Source organism: Andrena cerasifolii, chromosome 14 (assembly GCF_050908995.1).
Source record: "Andrena cerasifolii isolate SP2316 chromosome 14, iyAndCera1_principal, whole genome shotgun sequence".
NCBI classification, from domain to species: Eukaryota; Metazoa; Arthropoda; class Insecta; order Hymenoptera; family Andrenidae; genus Andrena; species Andrena cerasifolii.
The window spans coordinates 8,999,951-9,024,780 of record NC_135131.1 but is presented as its reverse complement, the minus strand read 5'-3'; the positions used below and the strand labels follow the sequence as shown (position 1 = coordinate 9,024,780).

Below are 24,830 nucleotides of genomic sequence, written 5' to 3'. Positions count from 1 at the left end.
AATTTTCTTTTGCATGGAATATCTCAAGAACGGCGAGGGACACCGAGAAGAAGTTTAAACAAACATTGCACCCCTTTCTTATATCTGCAAAACCGCGTAAAATAATTCTGAAATTAAGGATTGGTGATGCGGGTAACTTGAAACGCACGGAATTTTCGATAATTATCTTTACTTAGTTTCGTAGCTACAAATAAAGATACAACTTTTGTTTAAACTTTTTTGCAGAAAGTCGCATAATTTTCTGAACTTTCGGCTTGCCAAACTTCCCTTGTTAGTCAGAAACGTAGGGCTTATTGTTCGAAGACTACGAAGGTGCGATTGGGAGATGTGAAAAAGAAAGAAAGAACTTCGGTGTACAATCACTCCCCACAATCCTTCAGTCTACAAACTGAGATTTCCACCAATAAGAGCTGAGACCCTTCACGACCTTGATCAATGCCTTTTACATCCTCATATCTTTAAGGGCAATGAAACCCGCACCTATCCATTCAACGGCGTTTTCAAGCACGTGTACCTAGTCCGCGATGGCGTCATCAACGTGACAGAGTCACATGCTGAAGATTCGAAACCACTTCCTAATGTCGTCTTCGTATCTAAACCCAAGTACGCTATAATTGCCTGTATGTATCGGGGATTCTCCACACAATCCGGCAGGCGCTCGTGTACGCAGATCTGGGCACGCTGGAGGAGAGGGGAAACGGCTGGAGTGGCACATGTCGTGACACGAACACATGCTCAGAATTCGAGATTTATTCCATCGCGATGGATTCGGACAGGTGTATCGGCGATGAACAACAATGACCGGCCGACCAGAGAGGGGAGAAGGGTACAACTATAAGGACTGGCCGTCTGCTCTATCCATTTCCACGCTGACCATCCCATCATTCGTGGGTGAGGAAACAACCCTGAAGTTCCTTCCTCAGATCCTCTCCATTCGTGGCTCATTCTTCGCCGTCCATCGCGAGCAACAAACCGCTCTCTTCCTTTGCCATCCTTCGCGAGGAACACGACAGTCTCTCCTTTCGTCGCCGTTGGACCAGCTGCAGTGTCACTCCCAAAGGAGAAGAGATGAAGAGGATCGCAGTGGCAGTGGTCGTCGCGACGATCTTCAGCGGCGTTTTCGCGCGCGAATTGCGTAAGTCGAAGCTGGAGCACTTTTTCTTTTCCCGTGTCTATGATTTTGTTCCTTGTGGGGTGACGTTTGAACTCGAATGACAAGGATGACGGGTGATTGTATCTCTTTGAACTTGGTGAGCTTGAGGTTTGAGGAAATTCGAAGATTTCATGCAGACACGTATGTTATTATTATGTTTGAATATTGAGGCGAAGATTTGAATGTGTCCTTATTATTTTAATTGTTGCTGTAGTTAACAGTAGTAACTGCTTGATTTCATTTTTCCCCGTTTGGAAGTAGACACTACTGGGGATCGTTTAATTAATCCGCAGATATGAGTAAATTCGTTACTCAGGCGTGATGGTTTTTAAACATTTATGTCACACGCTTCTGCTTAAAGAATTTGCAATTCAATATATGTGGCAAACTTACAAAATTATATCGTTTACCTACTGCATTTTATTGGCAACAGCGATGCTTGCAGTGCTTATAGAGCACAAGCTTGAGGCCACTTCCTAGGCAACCTTCCTAGGGCGTGAAAATTTGATTAAAGACTGAATTACTCGAGGAAAGAATCATTTAAGAGGCTCGACACTCACTTTTTGTTCACACAATAATGATACGTTATTTATTTCCTCGGGGACACTGCCTCGCACTTGTCGAAGTCACTGATTCAGCTTCCACAGTAATCAACGGCGGTCCAGACGTTGAAATATTAATTTATTATGCACACCTTGCGCTATGTAGTTTTTCTCAGAACTTTAAATTCATAAGTTTAAAGCGTTCATCTTCGCTTGGAAATCTTCCGCGAGTTTATCCACTGTTATTAATTCGTTATCAATGATTTTAAAGGTGAATGTTTCGGTGGACACAACAAAATGCTAATTCTAGCTGCATTCCCGAAAGTCGCGCCAAAGAATGAAGTCTCTAACTTGCGAGCGGTGCAATAATCGTGTCTTTTTCATCGTTTTGATAAAAGAATAGCCATGCTTGGCCCAGCTCAACTTTCACGCCAAAAAATACGAACCTCTTTCTCGAATCTTTTATTAATCTATAACTGCGTGGTCCACGTCTCTAAAACAAAATAAATAAATAAAATGAACGCAACACAGCGGAGTTTCTACACGTCTGCAAGCGGGACAATCCAAACTTGGGCGAATGCATGAAGAGCAGCGTGGAGAACATTAGGCCGTACCTGATAGCTGGCCTGCCGGAGTATCATATGCCATCGTTGGAGCCACTGCTGCTGAAGGAATTGGTCGCAGCACCGGGTACCATTACATTGAGACTGAGGAACGTCCACGTGTACGGCGCCAGCAACTTCACCGTGTCGAGACTCAAGTAAGTCGTAAACCTTGAAAAAGAAAGATAGAATGCTGAAGTAAGGAAGAAATTAAGCGTTGGGGCTGGTTTTATCGTTTCAAGTAATTTTAATAATAATGCTAATTTTGTTGGGTCCAATTTATCGCTATTAATGACTGGTCTAGGGGGTCTAATGACTTTGGAAATAAAATTAAATATCAATTGGAGTGTTAAATCAGTATTCGGAGTACGAAGAAGACTTTAATGACTACCTTGAAACTTCAACAGCTCCGGATTGATAGAGCGAAATAAATTTTCGGTCTCCCTTTGAAACGAACGTGGGAAAACGCCCCGCAACGAAATCGCTGCGTTGTTTCCGTTTTACACAACGCGTGCGATCTTTTAGCTAGATTCGTATTCGATTCATCGTTCCAGGAAGTTCGAAATCAGGCATTGTTCGCAGATGCATCACTTCTGTGATCGCGGTTGATGCTTTAATTTATTCCCGTTTTATTCATAGAATCCCACAAGTGTGCAGATTTCAACTGCCTTAAATCACAGAAGACACCGTGCACTGTAAATGAAATTTGAATTACAACGATATTCGTTGTATAATTAATCTTTTAACAAGATAATAGATGCTAGATGGTATCAAGTATCAGTGGCTTAGGAAGTATCAATTATTTCAAATTTAAATCGACTGGGAAGTAAAACGATACCTGTTCCAATTCGGTTCTAATCGCTTCGATTTTTAAATTTTGAAAGAAAATCGTCGTCGGCAGTGGGAATTTCGATTGATTAACGTAGCCCTTTTGCGGATAGGAGAATAAGAGCGAATGTAATAAAAAGTGACGCTAATTTCGTATTACGAAGTTCCTTCGCTTTTTATTACGAAGTTCTTTTGCTTCGTATTATGCAAGTGGCACGGCTGTGTCCGGCGATAACGGCAGATAATCGAGTATCCGTAATGAAAAGTTGCATGCCCAAAGAAAATGTCACGCCCGTGGATGACTGTTGTGCATACTTGCGCAGCCGATGCAACCATAATTTTATTCCGCAGAAGAAAATCGCAGGAATTTCATCCTGTCGACACGATGTCATAACCCGTCGTTGATTCGCCCGTCATTTACGTGAATCTCGAAGCTAATGTCCAGAGATTTCATTCACCACTCAAGGTTCAATCTCCGAAGTTTTTACAACACTCAAAACCACCGAGGATGAAAAGCTGTGGCAACGCTTTAGCAGATGCTACCGACAGTTCTGTAACTTGGAAATTGATGCAGTCCTCGATAATTATGAATGATAAATTTTTACTGCGCCAACTGCCTCTTTTTCCGCGCAGTAGAATTTAAGAATCATCTTCGAATTGCTTGCATCCATCATCATGGCGCATAATAAAACGAAGTTCATTAACAAGTAAAATTAAGAGGATGATGACTCTTGCAAGAACCTTAGCAATAGTCGATCAGGCATCAATTAATATTCGGCGCCAAAAACGTTGCCTAGGTGTCAAGGATCCTCATGAAAGTGAAGCTTAAGACAAGGACGATCGAATTAACCTCGAATCGGCGAATAAATTTGGACGTGCGACCGATATCTATGCCTTGCCTGTCCTAAATCTTCATCCAGTAGAATGGCGGTCTCGTTCATCCTCGATTTCATCGATTTTAAGGGAATGATCAGAACCACCCTTTGGTTAGCCAATATAATTACTCCATCTACACACAGAAGCATCAAACGAAGTAAATGGCCAAATTAAGAATCCTTATTTCCACTGCACAGGATCCCCATTCGATTTTCACGAATCGTGTGTGCCATACCGATTATTTCCACTCGTATATCAGCAGATGGTGTCACGGTCGTTGCTTAAAACGTACGCGGAATACAAAGCCCCGAATCTCTTCGTCTATCACCGTAGTTTCATTTATTTATGACTCCGTTGGAAACGAATCAGTTTGGTGTCTATTACACTGCATTCTATCAACCACAAATTCATCTAGCAATTCCATTACGCGTCTCTAAATTCCATGTATTCAAAATGCATCCCCTCAAACTCGACCAGTAGTGATTCAAACAAAATTACTCAACCGGGGCTCGATCCCGTCACTACTTTCCCCAAAAATGGCCCAACACCCAGCGCCCGAGTTGTTGCTCAAGAAAACGAGCACCTCAAGACCTCTTCTCATTGACATAATTAGCAGAGTGTCTCACAAGTCCATTCCGCTGTTGAAGCAACTACAAATCACGTTTCCTTCCGCAGGGCAAACATAGATAGGCTGCGCTTCGTGGTCGAGCTGAACTTCTCCAACCTCTTCATCAAAGGTGACTACGACGTGAATGGGAAAGTGATACTTCTGAGCCTCAAAGGATCCGGCCCCATGACTGGCAACTTCACCAACTGCAAAGGCTTGGTGAAATTGCAGGCGGAGAAGGCGCGAGGGCCGGACGGCGAGAGTTATTTGAGAATGGTGGATTTCAAGACGAAGATCGCGGTGGCGCAGGGCCAATTAAAGCTGGAGAACTTGTTCGGCGGCGATCCTGTCCTGGGCGAAGCCATCAACATGGCCATCAACAGCAACTTCGACTCATTCTTGAAGGAACTGCAACCCTCCATCGAGAGCGCCATATCGGAGACGTTCCTCAAGATTGCGAATAGTATTCTGGACCAGTTCACTTACGACTCGCTTTTCCCGCTTTCGTAAACGGCCCATGGTGATCAGTGAAGATCGTTTAAAGTTTAAGCACCAGTCGCGAATCCGTTCGCGATACTTTGCACCGTTCACAGACATTTCATAGCTTGCAGCGTGCGAGAGCTCGTCGTTTATGACCCATTTTCAATAAGTAGAACTCGCAAGGTTGTGAATTTCAATTAGTAATAACTTTCTGATAGTAGGAAGAAATAGATCAGGCTTTAACGGAGGGTGTTTAACACTATGTCGCGCGTCTGCAATAAAAGTGCGTCGAAGGATAATGAATAATCATTCTTTGGTTTGCTGAAGGGTGAACAATGATCGCGTAACCTTCTTAAAATTAAATAGTATTAAGTGTACGAAGTTATTAAAAGACATAAATTGCTGTAACAAATTCTTCGAGTTGTCAAAGTACGTTTAAACCCTTTTGAACACTGAGGGGCTCGATGGAAATTAGGTACATGCCACCGTTTTATTATTTTACAGGAAAGCAAGTTGGAGGAAAAATTGTTTTCATAGGAAATGCGAAAATGCAATTACGAAAGCAAATTACTTTAAACGGCATTTAATTTAGATGGTAAATGACAACTATTGTCTTTCAGCTGAGAAATTAATTTTGTTACGTCACGTGTCCCCAAGGAGCACAGTGGCTTGGTCTCTTTTTCACTACACACTTGTTTTTTCTCAGCGTAAAGAAAGTTTAATATTATATTAGGAAGTGGTGGAATCACACTGCATTGCGGGAACGAATTAATGGCACAAAGAAACAAAAATTGATATACCTGTTTTCCACTGGGCCCCTCAACTGTTCACTTGTTTCACTCGTACTGTAATCACACACGAGTGATACGCAAAGCAACACTTTTACTAAAATATTAAGAAAAAAGAAATGAAACCTACAGTTTAAAAATGCACGCTGGTCGGAGAAGAAGGGGAGCCGTTCTGTTTAAGCAAAATATAAAATTTTCACTTTCGCCTAATGCATCTTAATTAACGAACATCATTAAACGATTAATACAAATCCTTAAGTCATCTTCACCACGAAATTTGAGAAAAGAAGATCGAAGAAGTGGTACAGACGTATATAATATTAATTTTTATTAATATTTATTTTATTAATATTTATTTTTTACTAATATAAAAGAAGAGTCGAATGATACGTGATTTTTAAAAGTAACAAGGGACAAATACGTCCCTGCCAGTGACGTCTAATCTGCAAATTGAATTTTCCTTGCTTTTCGTGGGAGATCGTCGAGTGGCATCTTGATTATTCTCGGTCGGGGAAGAGTTCGTCGTAAGTGAAATGCTTGAAGATGTTGTTGGCGAATGTCAGACACCTCTCGGCTATAGCTTTCTCCAGGTTGGGCCTGACAGCTTCCATTATTTCCTCGTGACTGTGGCCCAGAGCCTGGGTCACCGCTTCTTGCAGAGTTTTATCCAAGTTATTCGCCTCGAAGTCGACCGTGTACTTCTTTAGGCTCAGTTGCGTCTTCACCGACGAGAAGTAGGCGTATTTCTTGCCTCCGCGATCGACCAGCTTGTAGGTCGCCTTTACTTTAACGGTAACGTCCTCTGTAATGGAACAATTGCTCCCCTTTGATATTCCGTTTTACTCTTATCATCCAAACTCAGCCATTCTTGATTTCACAATCCCAGCTCCACTAATCATTCGAGGTACCACAACGCTCATAAATCCAACGATTCTTCGTGCCCACGATCCCACAATCACACGATCTCTCATACCCAAGGTTTTCACAATCTCAGGATCCAAGAAGTTTCAAAAACTCAACGATCCATCATGACCGCGATCCTACGATACCACGAATACCTACTCGGGAATCCAACGATCTCTCATTCCCACGATCTCATATCGTCACAAGCACCCCACCACTCTATTACCTAATACAAAATCGTATTCCAGAAACAGAGACATTTGTCTATTGGTCCAACTCACTCGCATTGATCTTGATCGGTCCGCTCCCTTTGATCGGTACCAAGATCTTCGCGCTGACGTCGTACATGGCTTCCAGTTTCACTTGGTCGAGGAACAGCTCCATATCGAACTCGTGCTTCTCGAGGTCCACATGGAGCATTTTCACTTGGTACTTGCCGAGCCAGTACAACTTGATGTCCGTCCCGGTCGCTTTAAAGTTGGGTGTATCTATGAGCACCACTTTGTCGATCGTTAAAGGATCGCTGGACGGAATGTCCAGCTCTGGAATCCCTTTCAGAAGCTTGTCGCCCAAAGCAGCCACGCTGCTCAGGATACACTCGTTGAGTTTCGGATTTCTCGCGCCGCATACTTGGATGTAAGACGCTGCAAGTTAAAGAGACGGAAGGAAGATTGAAAAGCAGCATCGACATTCGAAATCATGGATGTTAACGGAGGTTGAAGAAGGTATAAGGAAGTCTTAAGGGAAACAGTTAAATCGCTCGAAAGTCAAGTACATTTCGCGAATTAATTACAAAGAAATCAAAGCAACTTCACACTTTTCCTTCTACACAATGTTTATTACTATCTCGTAGAGTAAGAAAATATTTTTTTTGTCTACATATCTATTATACAAATGGCGCCACACGAGGTTCATTATACAGTGGTTTAGAAAAAGTGTCTTTCGCTTTGCCTTGATATTGAGCTTCAGAATAAAGATACAACGGTTTCCTTGGAATATGTTTCTCCTAGAATCTGTAATTTCGGCCTGAACCTCGGAAAACAGAATTGAACCAAAATTATTAAAATAGCGACTAGCAGAAGGCGATTTGTACCATAAATGTCGATTTTTCGGGGTGCACAGATGGTTGTCATTTTTTATCTCGAAAACTAGAGCTTTTACATTTTATACTGAGGTACACTCCACGAAGGAATACATGTTGAACACGCTGTAAAAATTTCAAGCCGATCCGAAACTCGGTTTTTTCGCAATTAGGGAAAAACCTCAGAAAAAACGTGTACAGATCAGACGACGGTAGCGTCGTCATATACATGTGTAAAATAACAAAAAAAAAATTTTTTTAAAAATTCATAGTATTAATAAACATTATTCAAAAGTACTAGACACAATTTGTATTCATCTCCATATAATTAATTCGCAAAGAAAGACTTCTTCGAGCGATTCGACTGCCTCCTTAGTCCCCTTAATGAGTTTATACCGCGGACTTTGTCAGGTTTTTTGTTAGCTTGTGTAGAATCTCAGCTTGCTACAGGTCATGCGAGATTCGTGCGAGCTATTAGGCGATAATTACGTTACATGCGATAATGATGTTACATGTTTGACTCGATGCTACTATGTCGTGTTATTCGACACAGCTGTTCATTATTTACACAGAGAAGGAGGCATTAGTAGATTATAAAGGAGATTGTTAATTAAATTAATTTAATTAACAAGAATCGCGTTCCCACGTTACAGGCTACATTCTTAAGTGAATCGCGATCCTCTTTTTAAGGGGATTCGTAGTTTGAAGACTTAAGTCACGTTTCCACGTGTTCAATATTACACTTTGATTAGAAGGCAACTCTACGTCTGATTTCTTGCACGATTAAAATATGAGCACTTCCTGGTTTTCGATGCTTCTACCGAGTCGGCACTTCGTGAATTGTTTCCGCGTCCGTGATTCCCTATGCTCATGTATGCGAGGACAGATTCAGCACATAAATTACCGTATCGGCGATCCTCGTTAACGAATATGAATATTCATTAATACATCCGTCTCAATTGTTATCTATATCACCGCACGCTCTGCTCGAAACAGAACTGGTTCTCAGTTAAATCGATTCAAACATCGAATGATAATGGACTTAAATCGTTAAATGTTCGTATATATTCACCGACATAACAATACTCGGAACTCCGTACGAGGGAATGCTTCAGCGCTGTTTTTCTGTTTCACTAAATCGTATTATAAATCAATTAAATTGCATGATGCACGTTCGACCATTAATGGAAGATAGCATCACCATTAATTACCAATTTTCGCATAATTCTGTTATTGAAGATCTCGCGCGTGAAGCTGACAAGAAATATTGTAATTTGTATGGCGCGTTCTCTTGGGAGCATTGAAACAATGATAAATTCAGTTCTCATGGCTGAATGTAGGAATTATGGAAGTATAGACAGCAAATTTAAAGCTTAGACAAATTGATAACAGAATAAAGACACGGAAGGTGATGTTATAGTTGCATTAAACACAGAAATTGATAAATCTCTACATTTAAATTCTAATCATTAAATACAAACTTCAGCAATACTCGAGATCCTCCAATCACTTTCACCTACTTGCACGATGACTAGCACATCCCCAAAACCCTAGCCAGATTGTCCATCTTTTATTTTACCACAATTTATAAATTAAGTTCTCCATGTTATTATCATCTAAAACTCCCATCTTTTAAAGAGCTAATACTAATAACAAGTAACGCGTGTAGTTTGACGCTAACGATGGGGCCAAATAAATCTTGCATCCACCAAGCGAGGCGATAATTTATTAACATAAATACCCAACGCATTGATACTTTCGAAATATCCTTTCCCAATACAAAGCATCTTATCTTTACAGCCCACTCTGATAAACTGTCTCACAACATTCAACACGCTACTGCACCATAACATCAACTATCCCCAGAACATCAGCCTGCACTTCACAGTCCTCCAGTTTAACCAGAAACTGACCCAGAAGCTGCCCGAACGAAGCTGTACTCACGGACTTCAGCGTTCGCCAGGGCGACGACAGCCCCGAAGAAGAGAATCGTGTTGGAGAACATGCCGGATCAACACTCTGCCCCCGCAGAATAGTATTATTATCCTCGAAACGGGCGCAAGAGGTAACTAACACGATCCACGCGGGTGTCCACTGACAGAGACTGATCCTCCACCATCTGGGCAAGCTCATATATATGAAGCTTCGAGGATAACAGTGCGTTGCATCGAGAAGGAGTCTGAATCATCCTAGTCCGTGACCATGATCGTAGGACACGTGTGTAGATCCTTCGCCGGCGGCGGGCATTTCCCCGCCAGGTCTCTGTTCTGGGCGCTCCATCGGGTAGGAAGTTTCATCGAGAGCGAATCCGCCGTCAGATCTGTCGGCGCTGCCCCTCGTTCTGCAACCGGGCCTGATTCTTCCATGGAATAATACGGAGGTACCGATCGCGGAGCAATCGATTACAATTACGACCCCATGTGATTCCTGAGACATGTACCTCGATCTTGCTCGACGCAGCCCGTTTACTTTTTTACTCGATTTCCCTGACGTCAGCCGCGATCGCACGCGGAGCACGATTATTCCCGCCAGCCTGGAATTGTTTTTTCGAGAAACATACGCGTTATTCGACTTCCGCACGTTCTTATTCGAGACGCGTCTCGGATGCTGGATCCTCCGGCGGTTTTTGCGCTTCAAGACTCGCGAATAGCGGGCAAGGTCAGCTTTTGCCTGGAAACTTCACCGTCGATCGGAAGAGGAAAGTCGCTGGGAGTGTTTGGAATATCAGGCCTTGTTTGCATCGCGTCGCGCCGCGGTATTTCGCGGGATGTGGTGAATCTTACGCTCGGAGCTCGGTGCGAACTGCTAATTGTAAGTAGACGCTTCGTGTTGCTGTGGGAGTACAGGAGACTAGGGTCGCCGACTGCACTCAAATTTCGCGCATAGTTAGTGCGTACCGTGTATGATAACGGGCTGAACGGGGAGGTTGAGGTGCTCGAAATTTTGGGAGAAAATCGAGACGAAATTTTTGGATATGCATTTGCAGGTAAGAAAATTGTGAAATTGGTAAAAATTGTAGGTAATCACTTGGGATTGCTTGTAGGAGTAGTAGTAGTATTTATTAATTTCAGTCGGTCTGTCCAGAAATGGGCTTGCAATTAGTTAACTTAACCATCTAATTCACTCATTTTGCATTCTAAAATTCACGCTTAACTTATCCTATTTTCTAGTGTTTGGAGCTCAGGTGCTTCTCTTTGGCTTCTTAACTCTTATAATTCATAACCTGTAACTAATAACTAATAATTGATAATTTTTATTCTATACTGCTCTTCGTCTTCCTTTATTATGTTTCTATTTTTGTAACTTATTTACATTTTCCCTTTTCAACTCCCACATGGGATTATTGTATATGTGGAAGGATCATTATTGAACACGCTGACACAGTAACTACTTACAATTAGTATCTTAATTACACGTTCGCTTTTGCATAAGAGGTACACGCCAGGACTCTAGGAAAGATGAGACTTCCAACTCCATCTTCCGCAACAAGTTTGCATAATAGGTACACCTTACGTGTTTATTACAATTTTCACACATGGTGTCCACTACTTGTACAGAAACTTTGAGTTAAACCGGTGGCCTGAGCACAGAGTTGGACATTATTTAAATCAAAATTTATTCGAATGATCTTCAAAGAAAAATTTCGAATAAAAATTTATTTAAATGATCTTCAAAGAAAAATTTCGAATACAAATTTATTCGAATGATCTTCAAAGAAAAATTTCGAATAAAAATTTATTGGAATGCTCTTCAAATAAATATTTATACGAATACTCTTCAAATAAAAATTTCGAATAAAAATTGGTACGAATGATCTTCAAATAAAAATTTCGAATAAAAATTGGTACGAATGATTTTCAAATAAAAATTTTGAATAACAATTTATACGAATGCTCTTCAAATAAAAATTTCGAATAAGTTTTTGTTCGAATAAAATTTTATTCGGATAATGCCAAACTCTGCCCGAGCACCACGCATTTCCCCCAATCCCCACTGAGGCGGATTCTTCGAAAAATGATTACACCATTCTCGGGTATATCCTTCCCCTAATTCTATGTCAAATATTACCAGTATTATGCGCAGTATACAAAGCGATTGGGCGGCCGCTAAAAAAGGAAAAGCTCGCCTTCGGCGTTGCAACATCCTTCCACGAAGTTAGATGGTAGATAATTGGACAGACCTAGTCGCATATTTTGTTACGGATCGTAGGGTTTCGTTTCAGCGAGACGCTGCTCGCGCCGTTTGCCACTTTCTCTGCGCTTAATGGCCACCATAAAAATCGCGGAAATCGGCGCGGGCAAGTTTTTGCCAGCACCGAATCCACGTTATGGCAAACGAAAGAATGCTGGGCTCGTAGATAGAGGGAATTAGGCGACCGTTGTGTCGCAACGTGCATCAATTTTCGCGGCATTAATCTATCGCCAGCAACACGGAGTACGGAAAGTATTCCGCGATTAGCGTGCAGGTCGATAAATCAACGGCGACGTTGATTAACATTGGAAGATCGAAGAGGTCGTGTCTGTTTATATTAGGAGAGTCAATCTGTTTCTCTTCCAATTTCAGAGCTCTTAATGTTTAATGCTTTGCCAAATGCAAGAAAGGAAAGTTCAATTCAAGTAGGTACTAAGGAACAGAGTGGAGTATCGTTCTACTGGGAATGTGCAAGGGAAAATCTCCAACCGGGAAGTTCAAAAGAATTATGAAAATTTGGGATTAAATATAGGATATGAATCACACCAAATTTTTTGCCAAATTCATCTAGCAGTAAAATTGCCCCGTAAAACCCGGCTATTTTCCTATTTTGTGTTATAACTCGCGAACTGTAACCACTGTAAGTTGCCAAATGATAGTCCCAATTAAAAAGAGCAACAGCTCGCGAGTTATAACATAAAATCGGGGAAATACCTAGCCGAATTTTCAGGGGTCAATTTCACCCCTTAGAGTGAATTTGGTCAGCAAGAAAAAATTGCGTAATACATAACTATATCTCTTCTACATATCCACAAAGTTTCATAATTTCTTGAATTTTCAGGATGGGGATCTTCCCTTGTTAGATAAAATAAGCTGGGATTTAAGGTTCAAGGATTTGATACTAGATAACGATTCAAAAGAAAACAGTTCTTTTAACGAGTTTATATTTCTGAAAGGGAATTGAAAATTCCTAAAGAAATTTTGGAGTTATTTTAAGCTCGCTAAGGAAGCATTCGTTGGGGTAATGTCGATCATGGAGCATCCCCTTGTGACTTAAGGCGAAAGGCACAATGGCGACCGCGTTGGAGGAAGTTCACGTGTCCCTCGAAACTTAACTCGTAACTCACTTAGCCACCGCATAAATCTGTCGCGGGTAGCGCGCCGGCTCGATGAGATTAACGTCCGTTTGAATTACGCCAATTTGCAGTAACACCAATGACATTAACTAGGCGAATTCAGCCACGTGCAGACGCAACTGCGACGAAGAACGACAGATTTTTCCCTCGTGCTCCTCTTTGCTCCTGGCGTTATGAAGTCCCCCGCGACTCGACAGCTTTGCATTGCAAATCCGAAAAATCGATCGGCTCCACAGGGGAGACGAGTCGCTACTGCTCCTTCAAGATGGAAGAGAGCAAACAAGAGGTTCGTGTTAACGTCAGCCATTGATGAATAACTGCATGCAAGAATTCCATTGGGCACAAGAAACCTATAAATCCGAAGGTACTGAATTTTAATGAACACAGTAACCAAAAATGAAAAATAACTTCTTCACTCGCATGTGCAGATCGATGGCTTAGTGCACAAATATTGTATGTCCACTTTTAGCGTTTTCGAAAAAAAAGCTGGTTTAAAAACAGGCAAGGGTTCGTAAGATTCAGGGACATACACTGAAGAAAAATATTAATTTTGACAAATTTATTAAGTAGAATTCAGAAATTCAAAAAATTCAGAAAGTTTGTGAATATATAGGAGATTTCCTCCTGATTACAACGCAATTTTTGTTTGCTGTCCAAAATCACTCGAAGGGGGTGAAATTAACCCCTGAAAACTCGGCTATTTTCCGATTTTGCGTTATAACTCGTGAACTGTAAAGGATAGAAAAAAAAGTTTCAAGACAAAAGTTACTGCTTTTAATTAGATCCATCAATTGGTAAAAAAAAAATCATTTTACAGTTCACGAGTTACAACACAAAATCGGAAAACAACCGGATTTCCAGGGGTCAATTCCACCCCCTTAGAGTGAATTTAGACAGGCAACAAAAATTGCGTTGTAATCAGGAGAAAATCCCCTACATATTCACAAACTTTCTGAATTTTTGGAATTCCCGGGTTCGGGATGTTCCCTTGTAAGCTATAAATATATAAAACACAAACACCTCCAACATCAGACTCCCCGACTTGCCATCATTAGAGAGCCGCCTAAGCAACCCACTCGCCACTCGCTTCATCCACCTGGGTTTCCATTATTCCCCCTATTGCTCGGCTCTGAAACCTCTCTACCGATCGCCGCGGATAACGCATCGAGTCTAATGGAATGCTCGCTCGTGCTCGTTCACGCAACCACACGTTTCTCCGCCCGTGGTACGTCCGCGCGACCGCGCGGCCGCTCGGCTCGCGAAATGCCAGAGGAACATTTAGCCCGGCGAAAATCGCGAGGAAAGCCCGGTGAAACGCGGCGAGAGTAGAGAAATAGACGCGCGACGCCGATCCACGATCGGCCGCACCGCTCTCTAGCCGTCAACGACGCCAGCTCGATCCTGGCCTGGACCAATGGTCGCCAAGTGGCACGAGGCAATCAACATCGCCGAATGCGATAAGGCAATCCCAGCTGGCGCGTTCGGGGATCGCGGGTTAACATATCATCCCCGTGTTTCGATCGGCTAGTCGCCCAACAACCTCCTGCACAGCCGCGATGTTCGCTCTTCTAGCCCGCGTTTGGTACGGAACCGAGTCGTTATTTCTCCGTTCTCCTCTGCTCCTCGGGTTTTAGGGTGGCTGGCTTAGATTGTTGACAGTCGGGCGATGTTAATTGGTGTGGATTGATGGGGAAAGGGTTTGTTCTGGTAGGTGGTGGTGACGATAGTGTGGCTGCTGATGAATATTGGTATCGTATAGTGACGTTATGGAATTTTAGGGTGAAGCGTTGTGGGCGTATGCGCGAGTGAAGGAAAGTCTGCTGCGATTATTTTGGCGCATGTTTTTCTCGGAGATCCGAGGGTAGATTTTGGGGTGAAGTGGGTGCACGAGACGACTGAGGTGCTGGCGAACTTGTGAGCGCAGGAAAGTTTGCCTTTGAGAGTGTTTCGTGATATTTTGAGGGTTGTTGTCAGTGCAAAATGTCTGAAAAAGTTAGGACGCCGTCGTGTTTCTGGAGATTTGGGGGTGATGTTTAGCGCGACGTGTATGTATGGGATGATCCAAGTGTCGATGAAGGGAAGGCTCTCTTTTTGTGATTGGAAATACTGTCAGGACTAGTTGAGGGTAGTTTCTCATGCGAAATACGTGGAGTTAAAATTTAAAGGATTATGTAAGAGAAACTGACGTGTCCTTTTTTGGATGATGGTGCCACTGTTTGTTCTGCAGCTGTGTTTTCGAAGAGAAGGAGATCGATGATTTGCACGAATTCTACTTTACAGATTATAATACTACAGTTTTTCTCCCACCTATAGCGATAAACATGAGATCGGAAACAAAAAGTGTCGTTTTTAACCCGCTGTCGTACATATTCAACTTTTGGTCTAGATATAAATGGGTTTTGCCGCTGAAAAAACGCAATTACGAATGCAGTTATATTATGTAAACACAGGGAACGTATTTATTACAACGATCCAGCCTTGGCATTATTCATACGGACAGCTTTGCAAATATCCTGTTAGCTGAGAAAACTATGCACACTTCGTCGTCTAACCGATGAATTTCTCTTCGTAAAATTGCTGCAATCACTGTTGATACTGACTAAGATTGAATTACAATTAATTATACTTTAATCCTCCAATGAAAATTTAATCGAACTTAATTAAAGGGTCGTGAACGCAGTAAACACCTGGTCCATAACCATAGTTGAACGATTCGGGTGTATTTTACTCTTCGTTAGCTCGTTCTTCCTCTGTAACCCGAATTTAGGAAACTGCCTGATAATATAGATAACCTTATCTTTAGAGAAGAAGCACGATAGACGAACGGAAATATAAAAGTTCATCGAGGGCAATGAGAAGTGAAACTTTCAGGGAAATTTCCCTGACTTTATTGCGCAATTATTAATTAAAAGTCACTAATGTCCTTCGTGTCCTTTTTCTAGCCTGACGGCGACTCTCTTTTGCGCTGCGTCCTGCGTGTTACGTGAGTATCCTCAAAGAAACTTCTGCCTCTCATCTTCCCTTTTCCTTCGTCGCTATGTCTTCATTGATCCTCATTAACCGTGATCTGTTCCTGTTTCTCCTATTCTTCTTGCAACCTCTCGAAAGGCTATTACGTGCACGCCCAAGGTCTCGCCGTGTCTCGCGAAAAAAGACCGTTGACAGTGACGGTTGTTACGAAATTGTAGTTCACCGTTTGCAGCGTGCAATGGAAATAGGAATGCGTCGCGTGCATGACAACAAGCCAGTTGCAAAATCGTGTCGTACCTGTTTCGTTCTTAGAGCGTGACTGCACTCGCGGACTTGAACTCGTTCGTAGTGGGATCAAGATCGTGAATGGGGTTCAATTTTCGGGGGATAAAGGCAGCAGGTGCCAGCGATCAACTGACTACCCTTACGCCTACGGAAGAAGCGCTCCAGCGAAAGTTCCATCATTGGTCGCTCGCAATGTTTATACAAATGCCTAAAATCTGGCACCGAAGTGATCCCTCAATCATTAGCGTCGAATTTCCCTCCGACCACCACTGTAAATCCAGGCGGCAATTGAATCCACAAATACAGTCCACCTCGATTCACTTTCCCTTTTTCTACAACTCACACACCTCCGATAGCTAACCCACTTAATCGGCAAGTTACACAATGTCCTCCGAGTAATTATTCAAAACCCTCGCCTGTTTCGCAGCGCCTTATATAAAGCCGTGCAAGAAGAGCGATCCTGACATCGACAGGTGTATCACCAGGTCGATCGAGCAGCTTCGGGAGAAGCTGGCCGAGGGAATCCCCGAATTGGGGGCGCCCGCCATCGAGCCTCTGAGCCTCAAGGAGATTCGCCTGTCTCGAGGTCCAGCTGGGGCGAGGCTCGACGTCAACGTCACGGATTTGCGGGTAAATTCCCGGCGACCGGTGGAAACACCCGTCGTTCATCCACCGTCCCTCGGCGTTTTTGCAACAACAGTGACCGCTCGAGCGGAAAAATACCGCGGCAACGGCGCTGAAGTGCACTCGAGGAGCAGGAGGAACCTCGAGAGCATTCCTCGCGGAATGAATGTTGAAAAAGAAATGTTTGTTCGGGCTGAGGATACCCGATTGTCTTTGCATATTAATCGAGCCCCGAGATTTCGGAGAACGTCTCGTCCATTAGCAAGCTTTTTTCCCTTTCACCTTGAGGAACGGCGGTCAGGATGTTGTGATTGTTTCGTTTCTTTTTCCCAATGTGCATTCAGGTGTTCGGCCCGTCCAAGTTCGAAGTTCACGATCTTAAGGCCGACGTGGAGAACGTGATCTTCACGTTCAAAGTCTTCTTCGACTCGCTGAGCTTCCAAGGGAAATATCAGATCGACGCCAGGATCCTTCTGCTCAGGCTCACGGGGCAGGGAGACTTGACGGGCACCTTCCGTAAGATTCTTTTTAAAAAACAACATCGTTTTCTCCATCCCAGAGATCTGTTCCCAAAAGTCCAACACAGCTTGGACTTCGCGCACACCTCGCAGACAGTCCAAGTGTTATTCATTATTTATTGTACAACTTTCAAGATGATTACGACTCCGACGTCGTCCTAAGAGCGCGCAAAGTGCTCAGAGACAACGAGACCTATCTGAACTTCGAGAAGATGAAGATAAAGATCCAAATAGGCAAGACCAACTTGCATTTCAGCAATCTGTTCGGTGGCGACACGGTTCTAGGTAAATCAAGCATTCTCTTTAAAGAATCTCTGCACTTCTTACGCTCACATTTCGCGCGGTCCCTTGACCTGTAAGAAATACTGATTGTTTCTGTGTGAAACCAGCTGCAGCCACGCACGAATTGTTGAACAACAACAACGCGCTGTTCCTGGACGAGATCAGGCCAGTGCTGGAGATATCATTGGCAGAGCTGTTCACCGACGTCGCCAACAAGATCACCAAGACCTTCACGTACAAAGAACTGTTCCCGGAGGACTGAACGTGGTGCTCGAAAACAGTGACTCGCGAGTTTTATTAATTTTTAAAAAATTAGGTGGCATTGCCTCCCTCGCTACTGTACAGTTACTTATCGTTAGTCGGGATATGAAAATAAAGCCTCTGGAAAATCTCACTCGAGAGGGGATAAGTAGCACGGGGAACAAAGATTTATATACAACTAAGGGCACATTTATTTCGCGCATCCCGCTGACCCGCAAACAACGAATGCTTAAGCAAGGACTCGCGGAAGTAACAAAGAAGGAGGGCAAGGTATCAGCTAACAACAGATAATCGAAACAACGAATAAATAATGCTCGAGCCGGAAATCGCCTACGAATCTATACATACGTAATCGAAGTGGAACAGGTATCCCAGCGCGCTGTGTTACGCGAATCGAATTATCCTCGAGCGGCAGGCAAACAATTTTTTGCCCCCGGTTTAAGAAGCAGAGAGAGGAATAGGATCGCGAGCCGTTGTTACCAGGCGATCGATCGCTTCTGACTCGTTCCCAGCGATGTCCTAAGATTTTTACTTATTAATATAGAAGTTGACTCGCGAGGATTTGACAATTAGACTCGTGCGAGAGGAGCGGATGTAGCGGAGGGACCTAATCCCCCGTGTCTCGATTTTTAAACAATTTTCGAATGTACAGAGGATGTCTCTGGCATGGAGGGCCTAGCGAGCAGGTTTCGAGCGGCAACGAAGGATTCTTCAGCATCGCCACGAAGGGGTTTCGAGGTCTCCCATTGATCACGGTGGTGGATCACACGCTTCTGCCAGCTGTCTAGAGGAGTAATGGGAACGAGGCTCGTGGATGACGAGCTACGGGAGCAGCTCTTGTTTGGTGAGCACGCCCAACGCTCTGGCTGCCAGGGCTCTGCTCACTGTGGCCGCTGTGTCCTCGATAATTGGACTGGCGATGTCCAGGACCAGGCGGGGGTTCGAGTTGAAGAACGTGGCCGCTGCGTCCGCTGTAACGATGATGTGGAATGAAACTTTGGAAGAGGGAAGAACAAGAGTCGACGAGGAGGAAGACTGTCGTTGCTCTGTGGTAGCTTGTTAATGTTAGTCTTGGGACAAGTACAGCTTGGACTTGGAGGAAGAATAGAAAGCGTACTTATTGGAGGCAACGTGGTGTTTCTGATTTCAAGACGAAGTTGAGTATTGCATGATAGAGGGAAGATCGCTTACCAGCCAATGTGTGAGAAGGAGGCGATTTCAGCTTGATGTTTCCATCACCAACGCGAATTTTCGTTACGAGCTTGTCGATCTCGATCCTCTGCACCCCATTTTTATCGGTCACTTCTTTGCCTTGAGCGTTCACTTGCGCCTCTGTGTTAGCTGTAACACGAATGCCGGTAGATGAATGCCGAAATTTCCAAGAAATATCGATCAGTGGAGTTTAGAAAACAATTGGCTTCGTCTCGGTTGTTTCAATGGACTACTATAACCAAGAGAATTAATAATAAGGCAGCTTGTAATAAAGGGAGATAAATACAGAAATTTCGGGAACAAGATTCTGTTCCTTAACTGAATTTCCCTGCTATTACACCTCACTTTCATTAATAGAAGAATTGAAATTCAAGTACTAGCATAAGGTACCCATGCAGAAAATATATTTCTACTCATTAGTGCGCGCCTCAACTTAATCAACATCCACGAAATCTCCAAATTCAATGTTGAAAAACCACTAAAACCCCTCAGCAGACCATTCTTAAAACCCGCTAACATCTTCGCACCGTTCACCTGAAACTCTCAACCGCAGCAGGTGACGATACTCACTGAAGTTCCCCTTGAAGCTACCAGCCCCGTTCAAAGGGAGCAGTAGCAGCCTCCCCTGGACGTCGTAGTCGCCTTTGACGTGGACGTGCGGCAGCTGAACCTTGATGGCGACCGAGAGGTCGTTGGGGTTCGCCTTGAGGTCGTCGATGAGAAAATTGGTCGCCCCGTGCACGCGTATCTGGCTCATGTTCGCCTTGATCTTGAGCGCCTCGAGGTTCCTATCGACCGTCAGCGACGGAAGGAACAGTGGGTCCAGGGCTGGCAATTTCAAGGACGGTATCCCCTTGGCTAGGTACGGGGTGATCGCCTTTAGTTGCTTCATCACGCATCTGTTGTATTGTTGGAGGTCGTTTGTTGGTGGACAGGGCTGAACACCTGGTGCTGAGGGCAGAAATCATTCATGGGTCGGAAAAATTAGGCCGTTGATCTTGAAACGAGGAGCATCCTTGCACAGTAGGGAGCGAGGTACAGGGTGATTGAAACTAAGTAATTATGTAACTTGTGTTCTTCATGGATATGTGAAAGAATTAGTAAAATACAATTATAGAATTAAATATTTGATGTGTTATGCTTCCTATTTTGTGACATCGCATTCACCTATTCCATTTATTCTCGCGTGAGCCTGTTTCTTTTTATTTCTCTCAAACGTGATTGTGTCTTGTATTATTCCTAGTTTCCAAAATCGTAGAAACTTTTCTTTATTTTCGCGGGATTCTTCGAATTTCGATGGCTCTAGCCTGCACGATATTAGGTGTTCTAGAAGGGGGAACATTTTTAGAGTTTTTATAAAATTTCCTCTTGCGAAAGAGGCTGTAAGATTTCGATCAGCGAAACCAGCGACGCAGGTGATTGTAGAGCCTCTAATTATTCCACTAGTACGAGACTTGGGCAATTCAGATGGCCTGATTTCCTCTGTGCAGGTTATTCGATCGTGATTAGATATCGAGAGTAAAACGAGTTGACCTTTAAATGTAGTCACCGTCTTGCACTGCAATTTAACGTCGAGTACGGACGTTTAGCGAGAATTGACGTCATTAAATGTCACATTAAAAAAAAAGTTATTAAGACACCAACTAAATTCGATACTTGTGACTGACATTTATGTCTACTACGAAACAATTCGCCATAAACGCAGCATAATTCCCACAGTTCCACCGAAGAATCTCAAAATGAACATTCCACCTTCTCCTCCGCGGCAAACTTTCCCCCTCGATCGTTCATTTTCCATGAAGGAACGACAAATAAAAAAGACAGCCCGCAATTGTCCGTCGTAAAGGTGGCTCGTAAAGAGGAGGATCTGCGCGAATGCTGCATTCTTCCGTGGAGTGCTGCGAAGAAAAGTCAACGCGCCTCGTCCAGGCACAGGGTTACTGAACGCTATTCCTATCGCTGGCTAAGGAGTCACGGTTTTTTGCCAGGCCTAAAATCGAAAGTAACACGCTCGTAGAAAGTGAAATTACGAAGCGTGGCCGTGGCGAGCGGCACACGTATATACGGGCTTCTTTCATCGACCGTAAAGGCGAATTCCCGCGTGGCCCGCGAGGCGATGCTCGTCCGTCGAGAAAGGATCGACCTCCCCCTGGCCCCTGATCGATAGATCGCCGTCAGCTAGAAAATCAGGCTGCCACTGCGTTCCTGTACAATCGTGTGCGAAAGGAAACCTTCGCTGTCAGTGGCTCGACCCGAATTTCTAAAACGATCCAATAAAGGAACGGAGGCTCGAAAGGCCAGTGGTGAAACTGGAGGAACGGAGAGACAATCGGTAATAAATTGTTAGCCGTGGAAACTGGATAGGGACGAGCTTTTGGATGTGCCCAGAGATCTGTTAACGAACTTCAACGTGACTGAGAATTTTAGGGGTTGGAGTCCCTTCGAGGTCTCTTGGAGGACGGCTGACTTATTTTGGGCATTGATCACTTGGGCTTCAGGCGGAGCAGCGCGGGTAGGGAATTCGATCCCGGGATCCCGGCTGTTTTTTTTTTTGGATTCTAAAACTCCCGGGATTTGATATATCAAATTATAACTCATCCCGAGAATTTTTAGAAACGTATTTTACTTTATGAACAACTGAAAAATATAAAAATGGAATCCAAAAAACAGCCGGGATCCCGGGATTGAATTCCCTAAGCGCGGGTTAGTTGGTGTGGTATTTGTGCTTTATGGAAATTGAAATTAAAGGAGGACAGGCAGTGGTGCTGTCCATTGGTTGTCGTGAATTGTCAGGCGAGGGATGTTCTGTCTTCAGCTCTTCTCTTCGAGTTTCAGAAGCGTAATATTCGGTAGGGCAGCTGTGGGACACAAATTTGGTATACAGGTAAGAATTAGTGAAGTTCTTTGGAGATCTTTTGATTTACAGAGATCTAGGACGTAGAACTGCTGATGGAATAGAGATGGTGAGGACTACGATAGAGATATTCGAACGTTTTTCTTATCACCAATTCTATTCGTGTTGAAAATTGTTTTCACTGACTTGTGAGTCTTACATAAGAGTCCTATTGTATCCTACAGTATAACACGAGTAATTTGTGTCAGCAGATGTCAGGCTTGCCATTCAAAGGCGGATGTTTTATTATATTTTCAATTTTCTGACATAAAATTCAGCATTGCAGCGCGATAAGAGAATCCTTCGCCTTTTATAAATGGTAGGATAGCATGGAATTCAATTTTATCGCATTACACTTTGATTATTTTGTATTGCACGCAATCGAGTACACTCTGCGCGCGTAAGAACGTGTTTGAATATTTAAATTGCGCCATCTTTGTGCATTGGTAATGAAGTGACATTATAATAGATGATTCGTCAGAGATTAAATGGTCGTGAATCACTTCTGATTATTAAGGCAAGTTACAAGGAAACGTTCACAGATTATTGCGCTTGGCAGATTGTGCGTTTATTCCTAATATATTTTCACTACTTAAAGCACATATGATTACTTGCATTACGGTAATGCCGTCCTTGTAACGCTTTTTCCTGGCTAGAGCGGAATTATGCATTCGCGGTATCATTTTCTAAAACTGGTACATCTGATCAGAATAAGATTGCAGTTGACGTATCGATGTTAAAGTCGAATCGACAGCCATGGGGAAACTTAGCATCACGTATTCAAATATTTTAGAATATTTCTCCTAAAATGTTTAAGGGGTCATTCTGGCGATCGCGCCGCAAAATTCGGCAACATTCAGGCTTTTTTTTCTCAGTGAATACAATGAATAACAATGTCAAACTTTTTTTCATTTATTAAGCTACTTGTAATGTATAAAAAAAATGATATTGTTATTCATTGTATTCACTGAGAAAAAAAGCCCGAATATTGCCGAATTTTGATTACCAGAATGACTCCTTAATAAATAATTTCTTTTTGTAACATCCTTCCGCGAAGCAATTGCTTTTCAAGCACTGCAAATTCGCGTGCACCTAATTAAAGTTGGCGCACCATGGCAGAGCCTGACGAATCAATGACCCTTCGAGCACCACCATAGTAAAGCCTAATAACACCACATCGATATTTCGCTAGCACCCTGCGATTAACAAGACACATTCGACGAGTTACGGGACTCCCTCGAACAATACGTCACTTGCCAATCGATCAACCCCCAAGTGCCTCGCTAGAATCCTCGCACGCAAGTTACACAGTGCCTGAAACCGGAATTGGATGGTGACTTACGGAGTTCACCGACGGCAGCCCCGGTCCAGGTGGCGATCAGGAACAATCCAATCAGCATCATCGTGATCCTCCGTCGCTGGCCCGTCGTCGAACGTAATCTCGCAATTAGCGAAGAGCAATATTGAAAATGCGTACGATGGCCCTCGCTGCTGGGTATATATAAACTAACAGCACTTTCTCCGCGTGTATATCCAGCCCCACTCTCCGGGATGGTGAATTTATCACGGTAGAATGCCTCCTCTTAACTCAGTCAGGGCCGTAGCCACGCTGGCCACCATACACGTGCGCGCACACACGCACGCGACAACAAGAACTTTTCCTCGTCGCCTGCGACTATCCGGCCGTAGGTCAGGATTCTAATCCTTGCAGCCTGGAAGAGGATCGTTCGGACGTCTCGGGAGATGTTCGCCAGATGACGAGGGCGTCAGTCGCCGGGGAAACGGTGGAAGCTACTTTGCCAGGTGATAAATTTAGCCGATCGTTCCTTCCTGTTATGCACGCGTGCTTTTCAATATTCAATGGAGCGTTATGTCAGAGAGGCCGGTGGGGAAGTAAAAGTGTAAGTATCTTGAATATCGCGAAGATGGTTGGCAACGCTTTGGGGGATTATATTTGATTGATTAAGCGAAGCGTGGATCGGGGCGCATTTTTGCTCGTTTCACGTTTCTGTTGGAAATCTGCGGTGGATTTTGTGGAAGCAGTTCTGCTCTCGGGAGTTTAGCTAATATGGGACTGTTTAGGGCTGGTTGGATGTTGGGATCTTGTGAAATGCGCGTGCTTCTTAATCCTAATTGGTAGCCTGCTGTTTATGAAATAATTGCTAGCATTAATGTCCCATATTAAGAAGATACACAGCTTGCTTCGAGGATTTGCGAATGAATGTCTATCGAAATCCTTTGTGAACATCGCTGCATTTATGGAGGCTACTGAACAGGTTCTTTGAGATGATGTAAGTGATAGACTTTTGTGTGCGCCGGGCAGGAAATGCCCTGCGAAAGAAGAAAATACTGTAAGGTGATATTTACAGGGAATTATCTAAGAACGAAAGCAATCGATTTGCCAAAAGAAACTTACATTTATGTTGAATAATAGTAGGGAAACCGTTTAAGTGAATTGCAAGGAATTATAGACGACGAAGTGATCGTAATTTTAAAACGGTTAAAATAATTCCTAACGAGCATGAGTCACGTAAGAATTAATTTCCAGTCTCTGCAAAAAGTTCGATTTCTTTATTCACCTTGATCATTAAGGTTTTG

General features: G+C 43.4%; 4 protein-coding genes and 1 long non-coding RNA gene across 5 annotated transcripts; 2 read left to right on the top strand and 3 right to left on the bottom strand.

Annotated features, from left to right (window-relative positions):
* Nucleotides 1–759: 759 nt before the first annotated feature.
* LOC143376513 (circadian clock-controlled protein daywake) lies at nucleotides 760–5,500 on the top strand. Its single transcript, XM_076826970.1, has 3 exons — nucleotides 760–1,135; nucleotides 2,227–2,455; nucleotides 4,677–5,500. The coding sequence occupies exons 1-3, from the start codon at nucleotides 1,069–1,071 to the stop codon at nucleotides 5,116–5,118; spliced, it is 738 nt and encodes a 245-aa protein (XP_076683085.1). The 5' UTR covers nucleotides 760–1,068; the 3' UTR covers nucleotides 5,119–5,500.
* On the bottom strand, nucleotides 862–2,233 carry LOC143376516 (uncharacterized). Its single transcript, XR_013087108.1, has 2 exons — nucleotides 1,714–2,233; nucleotides 862–1,642 (listed from the first exon to the last, which is right to left on the bottom strand). It is a non-coding gene; the product is annotated as an uncharacterized LOC143376516 (long non-coding RNA).
* A 696-nt stretch (nucleotides 5,501–6,196) lies between the features above and the next one.
* On the bottom strand, nucleotides 6,197–9,981 carry LOC143376515 (putative beta-carotene-binding protein). Its single transcript, XM_076826973.1, has 3 exons — nucleotides 9,805–9,981; nucleotides 7,061–7,423; nucleotides 6,197–6,678 (listed from the first exon to the last, which is right to left on the bottom strand). The coding sequence occupies exons 1-3, from the start codon at nucleotides 9,863–9,865 to the stop codon at nucleotides 6,374–6,376; spliced, it is 729 nt and encodes a 242-aa protein (XP_076683088.1). The 5' UTR covers nucleotides 9,866–9,981; the 3' UTR covers nucleotides 6,197–6,373.
* A 4,408-nt stretch (nucleotides 9,982–14,389) lies between these two features.
* LOC143376509 (protein takeout) lies at nucleotides 14,390–19,642 on the top strand. Its single transcript, XM_076826966.1, has 6 exons — nucleotides 14,390–14,769; nucleotides 16,130–16,170; nucleotides 16,870–17,072; nucleotides 17,411–17,582; nucleotides 17,720–17,869; nucleotides 17,974–19,642. The coding sequence occupies exons 1-6, from the start codon at nucleotides 14,744–14,746 to the stop codon at nucleotides 18,126–18,128; spliced, it is 747 nt and encodes a 248-aa protein (XP_076683081.1). The 5' UTR covers nucleotides 14,390–14,743; the 3' UTR covers nucleotides 18,129–19,642.
* Nucleotides 18,950–23,839, bottom strand: LOC143376512 (circadian clock-controlled protein daywake). The gene is made up of 4 exons (XM_076826969.1): nucleotides 23,575–23,839; nucleotides 19,910–20,290; nucleotides 19,319–19,468; nucleotides 18,950–19,098 (listed from the first exon to the last, which is right to left on the bottom strand). Exons 1-4 carry the CDS (start codon nucleotides 23,633–23,635, stop codon nucleotides 18,950–18,952), a joined length of 741 nt encoding a protein of 246 aa, XP_076683084.1. The 5' UTR covers nucleotides 23,636–23,839.
* Between the last annotated feature and the right edge of the window lie 991 nt (nucleotides 23,840–24,830).

Excerpts from the sequence above, each read along its gene's own strand:
- LOC143376509 (XM_076826966.1), top strand. The coding sequence starts at position 14,744 with ATGTTCGCTCTTCTAGCCCGCGTTTG. Across the intron at positions 16,171-16,869 it reads CGCTGCGTCCTGCGTGTTAC|CGCCTTATATAAAGCCGTGC; the intron begins GTGAGTATCCTC and ends CCTGTTTCGCAG. Across the intron at positions 17,870-17,973 it reads CGGTGGCGACACGGTTCTAG|CTGCAGCCACGCACGAATTG; the intron begins GTAAATCAAGCA and ends GTGTGAAACCAG.
- LOC143376513 (XM_076826970.1), top strand. The coding sequence starts at position 1,069 with ATGAAGAGGATCGCAGTGGCAGTGGTCGTCGCGACGATCTTCAGCGGC. Across the intron at positions 1,136-2,226 it reads CGTTTTCGCGCGCGAATTGC|CGGAGTTTCTACACGTCTGC; the intron begins GTAAGTCGAAGC and ends AACGCAACACAG. Across the intron at positions 2,456-4,676 it reads TTCACCGTGTCGAGACTCAA|GGCAAACATAGATAGGCTGC; the intron begins GTAAGTCGTAAA and ends TTCCTTCCGCAG.
- LOC143376515 (XM_076826973.1), bottom strand. The coding sequence starts at position 9,865 with ATGTTCTCCAACACGATTCTCTTCTTCGGGGCTGTCGTCGCCCTGGCG. Across the intron at positions 7,424-9,804 it reads CCTGGCGAACGCTGAAGTCC|CGTCTTACATCCAAGTATGC; the intron begins GTGAGTACAGCT and ends TTTAACTTGCAG. Across the intron at positions 6,679-7,060 it reads ACCGATCAAGATCAATGCGA|AGGACGTTACCGTTAAAGTA; the intron begins GTGAGTTGGACC and ends GTTCCATTACAG.
- LOC143376512 (XM_076826969.1), bottom strand. The coding sequence starts at position 23,635 with ATGATGCTGATTGGATTGTTCCTGATCGCCACCTGGACCGGGGCTGCC. Across the intron at positions 20,291-23,574 it reads GGCTGCCGTCGGTGAACTCC|CACCAGGTGTTCAGCCCTGT; the intron begins GTAAGTCACCAT and ends TTCTGCCCTCAG. Across the intron at positions 19,099-19,318 it reads TCCTTCTCACACATTGGCTG|CGGACGCAGCGGCCACGTTC; the intron begins GTAAGCGATCTT and ends TCATCGTTACAG.